This window comes from Thamnophis sirtalis, unplaced genomic scaffold (genome assembly GCF_051295495.1).
Source record: "Thamnophis sirtalis isolate CommonGarterSnake01/CBP01778 unplaced genomic scaffold, rThaSir2_p1.2 scaffold_7, whole genome shotgun sequence".
NCBI classification, from domain to species: Eukaryota; Metazoa; Chordata; class Lepidosauria; order Squamata; family Natricidae; genus Thamnophis; species Thamnophis sirtalis.
The window spans coordinates 4,878,337-4,888,336 of record NW_028261387.1 but is presented as its reverse complement, the minus strand read 5'-3'; the positions used below and the strand labels follow the sequence as shown (position 1 = coordinate 4,888,336).

At 38.5% G+C, this 10,000-nt stretch overlaps 1 protein-coding gene across 1 annotated transcript in view; it reads right to left on the bottom strand.

Annotated features, from left to right (window-relative positions):
• The window catches only part of COL11A1 (collagen type XI alpha 1 chain), a 283,501-nt gene that overhangs the window by 113,012 nt on the left and 160,489 nt on the right, over window positions 1–10,000 (bottom strand). Inside the window, exons 33-35 of the mRNA XM_087720747.1 lie at window positions 9,232–9,276; window positions 8,998–9,051; window positions 8,846–8,890 (exon numbers count right to left, since the gene is read on the bottom strand). Of these exons, the coding sequence (XP_087576873.1) occupies window positions 8,846–8,890; window positions 8,998–9,051; window positions 9,232–9,276 (144 nt within the window). The remainder of the gene's footprint in view (window positions 1–8,845; window positions 8,891–8,997; window positions 9,052–9,231; window positions 9,277–10,000) is intronic.

Genomic DNA, 10,000 nt, shown 5'->3' with positions numbered 1-10,000 from the left:
TTTTAGTGTAATGTCAGCTGCACGGGTAAACATCAAACAAGGAAATTAATATCCGGTAAATAAATAAGGCACCCCAACTTAGCTTTGTGGGAAAAAAAACCTCATGCTTGCTTGGGAAAAAAAAAATCTGGGTGCCAAAATAAAGTTTATTGCCAAATAACCAAATGCCTCTGCAACCTTATGGTAATTTTTTCAGTTTTTCCCCTATTAATTACAGATGTTTGGTAACACATATTAAAGAGAAAATTGGGGGGTGGGGGGATCTTGATTTGTTTCCTTGAACCTGTCATCTATGGAAGGAGTAGGAAACTTCATTGTAGACTGGCCTTACAATGAAATACACAGCAAGCGTGAATTACAGCTGTCTTCTTGCATCACAAGAAATGTGTTATTAGGAAGATTTTTTTTTCTGTATAAAGGAAGCAGAAAACTGGGGAAAAACACAAGACACAGGCTCCTGCTAATATATGAATCTGTTTATATATAGTTTATGTTGAGAGAGTTGTTTGCTCAGCCAAGGTTTGATTGTGTGATCTACAATTGCTATACTCATTTGATAGGATTATTACTGAAAAGAAATTAAGGTGCCAAAAATTGCTTACAAATGAAGTAGAATACTTGCCTGAAGTTAAAAAAAAACCAAAACCTTAAAATAAATAACATCTGAGGTTTTTGTCTTTATTACTTTGTTTTTTACTCAGAGATTATGAATAAATGTGGCCTCTCTTTTGAAATGATTGTTGACTCCGTAAACAGCACTGGTTTGTTATTACACATTGAATTAAAAAAAAACTAAATACTATTCTCTTACATCCCAAGCTATCACATTTAATTATTTGCGTATTTCAAGAAGAATCAAACTAATTCCTATTTTATGAAGTAATATTTAAACAAAATATAATAACTCCGCCTTTTGTTACATTGAAAATTTTACCGAGAATTGTATACAAGTGTGCAATATAAGGATTACAAAAATGTAACATAACTATTTTTAATGGAAAAATATTAAGAGAAATAGAAACAAATTTATGAAAAGACATTATTTCAGAATTTAATTTTTCCTCTCCAGTTTCAATGTTTTGGCATAATGTATATACTTCTCTTTGTTCGTATCTACCCAGGTTTCTTCGCTGAATAATTCTCTGAATATCATATAGGAAAAACATCATTCAGTAGCTAAGACATCCTCAATTTGGTGTCTTTCTAGTGTAGTGTTTCTCAACCTTGGCAACTTTGGTTGAGGAATTCTGGGAGTTGTGGTCCACACATCTTAAAGTTACCAAGGTTTAGAAACACTTTTCTTTTCTTTTTTCCTACTTGTACAATAGTTTTTTATTATATACCATAAGTTGCTTTATATAAGACAATCAGTAAATCATATTGCAAATGCCAATAAATTCAATGACGCTAAAGCATCTCAATTATTAGAGGGGATATTTTCTTTTTTCTTTTTTCTTTTTTAAATAATCTTTATTAGTTATACATTTTTTAAAGATAAAACATACAAATACAAATACAATTTTAAACATACAACCTCCACTCCCTTTTTCTAATGGGTTGGATTGAAGCTTCCATAATTTTTTGGCCATATTGCTAGAGTACTGTGGAAGGTGGAATTCAATATATTGAGATGAAATTGTATTACTGAAGATTCCAGTAAAAAAAAAGAGAGCCAAACTAGATATTTCATTTCAATTTCTTCTGAATAGTCTTCTTAAATATCTACAGGTAGTCCCTGTCTTACAACAGTTCACTTAATGACTGTTCAAAGTCACAACGGCACTGAAAAAAGTAACTTATGACTGTTTTTCACAGTTACGACCTTTCCAGTATCCCCATGTTCATGTGATCAAAATTCAGATGCTTGGCAACTGGATCATATTTATGACCATTGCTGGGTCCCAAGATCACCTTTTGCAACCTTCTGACAAGCCAAATCAATGGGGAAGCCAGATTCACTTAACAACCAGGTTACTCACTTATTAGCTACAGTGATTTGCTTAACAACAAAGGCCAGAAAGGTCATAAAATGGGACAAAAATCAGTTAACAAATGTCTCAACAACAGAACCTTTGGCCTCAATTATGGCCATAAGTCAAGGACTACCTGTATTTGTTTCTTTGTTATATCAAAAGTAAAACAATATTTGCGCACACACGCATGCTTAAATTTTGGGTTTCATCTAAGAGATACAACAGCATAAAAAGTGTCCTAAATTGAAAAGAAAATAGAACTCTAGGTAAATTGGATGTTGTTTTGAAACAAATCCATTGACAAATACTACAATTAATTTAGTGTCCTCTTTTGGTTTTCCTTTATGAGCAATACCGGGTAAATAGAGTAAATACTTCAAAAAGCTTGTATTTTAATGGAGCTGAAGTATTTCATTGACAAAACATTCGGTTGATAGTGAGTGTTCACTTGACTGCGTGAAAAAGATCGCTATATATTATTATGCATGTGTGTGTGTATTTGTAGAGATGGTACTTTACTTAAATGTTGAGATATTATCAAAACAATAAATGTGGGAACTATGAATCACTGCCTTCATATTTGGAGAGAGTTATAAACTTGATTTCACCCTTGTTTACTTTGAACAAAGTGTGCAAACATCTATCTTTCTGGAGAAGGCTAGGTTTTTATTCTTTCTCTTTATCTCCTCAGATCCTTCCAATCGTTTCCTTCCCCTCAACACATTCACTCTTCTTTCATATACATCTTTTGCAATTCATTCCCATTCATTATCTCTATCAGACTATTTCAACACACTACATTTAATTGCCTTTAACTTATTTTTTATGTTTCTCTAACATAGTCAACTCTTGTTTTCACACCACAAATTGGACAAAAGGACACCCTTCAATGTGTTAAAATGTTTGAGGCAAGTGATTGCATTGATTGTTTACTTAAAAATGAAGATAGCATTTGTCCTCCCTGTTAGATTGCAAGCAATCTGCTTGTAGAAAATGGAATTTAATACCTAACAATTGGGGGAGAGGAGGGTGCTTCAAAATTCAAGAATTATAGCAATAGCAATAGCAATAGCAGTAGACTTATATACCGCTTCATAGGCCTTTCAGGCCTCTCTAAGCGGTTTACAGAGAGTCAGCATATTGCCCCCAACAATCTGGGTCCTCATTTTACCCACCTCGGAAGGATGGAAGGCTGAGTCAACCCTGAGCCGGTGAGATTTGAACCGCTGACCTGCTGATCTAGCAGTAGCCTGCAGTGCTGCATTTAACCACTGCGCCACCTTGGCTCCTTGCCAGTGGTGGGTTTCAAAAAAGTTTGGAGCCTCTTCTGTAGGTGTGGCCTGCTTTCCGGGTCCACTGGTGGAACCTCTTCTAACCGGTTTGGTAGATTTGACAAACTGGTTCTACCCAATAGGTGCGAAGTGGTAGGAACCCACCTCTGTTGCATAGTAGCAGGTGTAACAAAAGCATACATAGGTCTTGATGCTTTCTCAGAAATGAGGTCACCTAAGACCCAGCAGAGAAGGCAAGTAGCCTTAAATACTTCCAAATGTCAAGTGGGGTTATTGAAGTAGCAAAACTGTAAAATGACTACTGGTCATCTGGTGCATTCCTTCCTCAGAAGAAGATGAATAAAGATTCCCCTTGAAGTTATCATATATCCGAGCCCATGCATAACAGGCCTTGCTCCTGTTGTGTGCAATTTTGCTAAGTATAGTGAAATGTAAAATTTGTGGTGTCTCACAGATTGAAACTGTGAAGTTTGGTGCTATTGGGTAAAGTTTCAGGCTGTAGGATATAGATGGTCAGCAGAGGTGGGTTCCTACCAGTTCTCACCTATTCGGTAGAACCGGTTCGTCAAATCTACCGAACCGGTTAGAAGAGGTTCCACCAGTGGAGCCGGAAAGCAGGCCACACCTACAGAAGAGGTTCCAAAAATTTTTGAAACCCACCACTGGTCCTTGGATATGATTATTCTACACTATCATGCTCCTATTTATAAAACTCAGTGCCTCTGTGAAAGGTAAGGATGACTACTGCGTTTGTGGTGCAATCAGAACATTGTGTGTGTTGAAGTTGTTTTAATGCAATCCAAAGATGCCTTTTAAAAAACAAGTTTACATCATATTCTTATGCAAGCCAGTGCTGTGTGTGAGGTAATTTAAGGTGGTTCTGACAAGTGTCGTCGGCATCTTCATATCAGGTCACATGGGTGGCAAGCCACTCCCATCTGGTCACATGGGCAGCAAGCCACTCCCATGAAGGAGGCCACACCCACAGAGTAGGTTCGAACAATTTTTGAAACCCACCGCTGATGGTCAGTTATTGTCAGGTTTGCATGAAAAAAGCATGTTTCCTTATTCTACAAGCTGGGAATGTAGGTTAATATTAAAATGGGGGAAAATCATATCTGATTTGGTGCTGAATAAGTTTCTGACACATCTATAGATTTGGGGAATCCATTCAAGGTATGAAGTTTCTTGCAAGAGATGGCATCAGTGCTGAAAAGCATCTTTGATCACTTTACTTTTGGTTAAAAAAAATAATAATCACATTTTGTTTCTTCTGACAATAGCTGTCCAGAAAAATAGGTGTAAGGGAGAGGTCATGTTACACAATCCTCACTCAACAGGAACATTGTCCCTGAGAAATCTTAGAAGCATCAGTCTGAATAACATCGGGGTGAGTGGGATTTGGATGGCAGAGGCCTGGGAAGCAAACATGTGAGGGAGAACAAGTCTTGTTATAGTTTTTGTCCAAATTGCAAAACCAAAGATAAAGTGGGAATAAAAGTTAGAAAACCTCACATCTCCACAGCGGGAAAGGAGAGGGAGGCTGTATTAAGAAACCAGAGTTAAGCTTGAGGAGATGTTCCACCTGCATGGAAATGCTACAGTTCCCTAGAAAATGCAATGTAGGCAGTTCAAAGGAACATTTTTTGATTTTGATTTTAGCATACTGATTGTTTTAGTGAAGTCAGTCAAGTATAATTCTTCAGAATAAATGACCAAGGCATTCAAATAAATTCTATCAGATAAAACTTGCGCAAAAACTGGTGGGCGGTAAGGAAATGTTTCCATCAAGAAAGATCCATTAGTGGGCGGTAGCTAGAAAAAGGTTGACTACCACTGAGTTACACAATTCCCAGGAGAAATAACATGCAATTTCTGTCAACTATACATTCTATTTCATACATAACCACAACAATCCAGAGCACACCAATGAATATTTTCTGACTGCAGAACATCAGCCCTTTTGTTTGCAATTAAGTCTACAACTTCCCTATGCTCATCAGCTTCATTTCATAGATTATGAAATGTTTATCTTTATTCAGACCTGTATATCTTCACTTTTTCTTTTTCTCACATACATCCTTTCCTTTCCTTTCTCCTTTTCTTTCCTTTCTTTTCCTTTCTCCTGTCCTTTCCTTTCCTTTCCTTTCTCCTTCCCTTCCCTTTCCTTCCCTTTCCTCTTCTTTCCTTTCCTTCCTTTCCTTTCCTCTTCTTTCCTTCCTTTCCTTTCCTTTCCTCTTCTTTCTTTCCCTGTAAGCCTCTTTAAGCTTCAGAGAAAAGACCAGAATATAAACAAATCTGACTAACAAATTTGGTCCTCTTACAGTCCAAGTCATATTTCTTTGTATGCCTCAGCTGTAAATATATTATTTCTGCACATAATAATAAAAATAATGCATAAATAGATAACATTATTTTCTGATATAATATAACCTAAACCTTTATTTGAGATCACGCTAGCCAACGATTTCGGGGGCTGGCCCAAAACATCTGGATAACACAACGCTTATGAAAAGCTGATACCAGCACATTATTTGAGTTGGGCAGCCCTATAAACCATTACATACATAAATACATTTTTGGGTAGTGCGTCAACTATCCTCTGTCTCATCTATTACCTTCCCAGCAAATGTCAACAAGGATCATAAAATACAGAGATTATGACAAAAGGCTATAAAACTTCACAACATGCCGAGAACTGCCTTACGAGGTAGATACCGTATATTAAATAGACTTGTCTAATATATTCTCTGTGTAAATAAAAAGCTTTCCAGACCTTGGTGGTAAATAGTCTTTTTTTTGTGTGTGTCAAATAGTCTTTTAGCAGAGGGGTGAGGTTCCCCTCTGGGTGTTACTGTAAAGTCATGCCCATTTCGTTTTATGATTAAAAAGATATTTATGGAAAATCTGATATTGTTTTTTCTACCACTCAAACAAGATGCAGTCAATTGAATGCAGGATGGATGAAAGAAAAAAGCTGTGATCACTTCATTGTCGGGGTTTTTTTGGGGGGGTGAATGCTCAGCCTGCCAGCTGGCGCCTGCACTAGATCAACAGGAGGTAAACAAGGTGATGGAATTAATTCTGGAAGAAGTATTTCAACGGATCCTATAAATTTAAATGGCAAGGAATGAACCATATCCGTGTTTGACATGGACCTTTTTTGCCCTCTTTGGTTCTGGTTCAGAGCTATAGGCAGACACTGGGAAAATGAAAGACGCTTAATAGCAATAGCAGTTAGACTTATATACCGCTTCATAGGGCTTTCAGCCCTCTCTAAGCGGTTTACAGAGTCAGCATATCGCCCCCACAGTCTGGGTCCTCATTTCACCCACCTCGGAAGGATGGAAGGCCGAGTCAACCTTGAGCCGGTGAGATTAGAACCGCTGAACTGCAGATAACAGTCAGCTGAAGTGGCCTGCATTACTGCACCCTAACCACTGCGCCACCTCGGCCCAAGTTTCTGTGGGCAGGCTCGGAAGAGCAAACTTGTTTTCAGGTGAACATTTTAGGGAGCTTCGCTGAAATCAATTTCTTGGGTGGATGGAGCTCAGAACAAACTCTTTTTTTTTTCATTTTCATTTTCAGAAAGTTTTATATGACCTATCTAAGTATTCAGGCTGCAGATCCCAAAATACATTCTCAAGTCTCAAACCAACTTAATAATCTATTTAAAACTGGATAGCTCAGATGGTTACTAGGGAGAGGCAAAGGAATAGAGAGGTAGCATTTGAAGAGTAAAGCAGGGACATGAAGTCAGGGGAGGCAGAGCGTCACCACTGTCATCATGAAAAGAAAAGAAAAATGTAAAAGGAAAAAGGCAAGAACTGAGGTCAGGCTGAGCTAGTTGCTGCCAGAGTCTCCAATGGATGACTCTGCTTAACTGTTTAAAAAAGCCTCTAAAAAAGTGTCCTCTACAAGAGGAGGCAGGGGAATGACATGCCTCATCTAGTCTGACTTTAGGTGTTTTATGATCACTGGAGCAGAGTTAAGCAAGGGTTAAAAGCCTAAAAATTCCTGATGTAGGTGAGGCACGTCGTTCTCCCTGATGGAGGGGGAGGGAGAAGGAAAAGAATGAAGGAAAACTTTTTCGCAAAGGAGAAAAACAAATGCTATCGCTTTAAATCGGAACTGAGCATGCCTGGCTGTGGAATTCTGGGAGTTGAAGTCCACAAGTCTAAAAAAATTTGAAACCCACCACTGTGTCAGTGCCTCACCAGCCATAAACCTCACCGCACGTCACTGGAGTAAAGACACCTCTTACTCCAGTGCTGAGATAATCCACCTACCACTCTCTTTTTTTGAAGCTTCAGGCAAGCCTTCCTCAACTCTGGCAATCACCTGATTCTGGGAGAAACTCCCAAAATTCCTTAGCCAGCATTGTTATTGTGGTATATTCTGTGAAGTCTAAAGGGCATCAAGATTCTGAGAAGTTCTCTATGTCACTACACTTTTCAGGGGAAAAAAAAGACTACAGCTTAGAAATCTGTCCACAGAGCCAGCTATTAGTTCTCATATGTTGGGTTCTTCACCAAGCGACATATTTATGTGCATTCTTTTGAAAGTTCCCCAAAGCATCGCAACATCTGGAAATATGTTCATCTTGGCAAATTGGTGTGTTTCCATTTGTGAATTGCAGCCTGAACACATTTCTCAACCATCCATCTCTAATTGCCGCTGCTACCTTTTGCAACATCTGGCTACAATGAAAGACACAATAGACACTGGCACAGCAATAAGCCATAAATCTCTTCCACGGTGGCACAATTCTTGCCTTGCAATAATCCCACGGGGAACAATTCACTCAGCAGAAACAAAGCTAGGTTTTCAGGCCCAATGCAAGGGATCTAGAAATGTCCCAAAAATGCCAGGTTCTTTTGCTTTTTTAAAAGCAGATGTGAATACTCACAAGGAGCCGAGGTGGCGCAGTGGTTAGGGTGCAGTACTGCAGGCCACTTCAGCTGACTGTTATCTGCAGTTCAGCGGTTCTAATCTCACCGGCTCAAGGTTGACTCAGCACTTCCATCCTTCCGAGGTGGGTGAAATGAGGACCCAGACTGTGGGGGCGATATGCTGACTCTGTAAACCGCTTAGAGAGGGCTGAAAGCCCTATAAAGTGGTATATAAGTCTAACTGCTATTGCTATCTATCTATCTATCTATTCTATCTATATCTATCTATATCTATCTCTCCCTCCCTCCCTCTCTCTATATCTATCTATCTATCTATCTATCTATCTATCTATCTATCTATCTATCTATCTATCTATCTACCAATCAATCAATCATCTATCTATCTATCTGGGTGAAATGAGGACCCAGACTGTGGGGGCGATATGCTGACTCTGTAAACCGCTTAGAGAGGGCTGAAAGCCCTATAAAGCGGTATATAAGTCTAACTGCTATTGCTATTGCTATTGCTATTCCTCATTCACCACAATGGGGAGAAAAATCCCCCTGCAAAACAACCATTCTTCTCTACTCAAATTGGCGCCACACACAGCATGCAATGATTTTGGAATACTTGAGAAATACTGAGCCCAGAAAAAGGAAAACGAAATAGACATTATTCTTTGCATACCCTTTCACCAGGCGGGCCAGGTGGGCCATCACCCCCAGCAGTGCCCTGGGGGAAAAAAAAACAATACAATTTATTTAAAAAAATGAGATGGGCATTTGCACCAAGACCAAAAGCTAAACTCTGAATTAGTTACTGCATTCTGTCAAAATTACCTTTGGTCCAGGTTTCCCCGTTGGACCTCTGGCACCTCTGGATCCACGTGGTCCCTTGGGAGTGGGAGAAAATATGTAATTAGAATTTTTATTGAGCATTGTTGCATAGGACAATATAAACCAGGATTCCGACCACGGTGTGGATAGCAATTAAAAAAAATGCATGCAGGGATATCAAGGGCTAATAATGCTACTAAACTGAGATCCCCCCCCCCAAAAAAATATATTACTTACTGTTGGTCCTCTCTGTCCTCTTGGGCCTGGTTTGCCATGTAATCCCTGTCAATCAAATTTCACAGAAATTAATTTGGCTGTTCGGGCAGATTATTTATTTCCTGGCATATTTCTACACAGCTACAATCAAAACGATTCTCACCAGCTCATTATATAAAAATACAAGTTAAAAAAAAACCAAGGTAAACGAATAAAATAAAAATGTGATCGCATGATAACAATACGGACTGTTAAAAATAAAGGACAGATAGCAAGATAGTTCAGGAGGAAGCTCTCTAAAATAGCTCAATCTTCCTGGAAAAGTTTTGCCGGTTTGAAAAAAAAGGAAAACAGAGCTGTAATAATTCAGAAACCGGCTAGCATAACCATCTCCTTTGTCTTCATATTTTAATAAACAACATGTATTTTTCATACTCCGGTGGTAGCTTGTCCTTATTTCTTCTGTTATCACTAAATGTTTTGTTGAAGCTGTTCTTAATATTCTCTTTAGCGTCCTTTTTTTTTCTTGTCCTATTAACTATTATTCTTGGCTGCTCAATTTGTCTACTTGAAAGCTCTTTTTCCTTTAGGAGGAATAATTTAAATCTCATTCCTCCACCTGAAATTCAAACCACATGAATTTTCACTCTTTCTTCCTCCAATGGGTACTGAATATATTACTGGAATTGCCAGATATGCCATTACGATAGAGAAAGAAATCCAGACCTTACTGCCTACCCGTTCTCGTGGGCAAGAGCCTTCAAAATGCTTCTCCATAAAATGCTCTGGC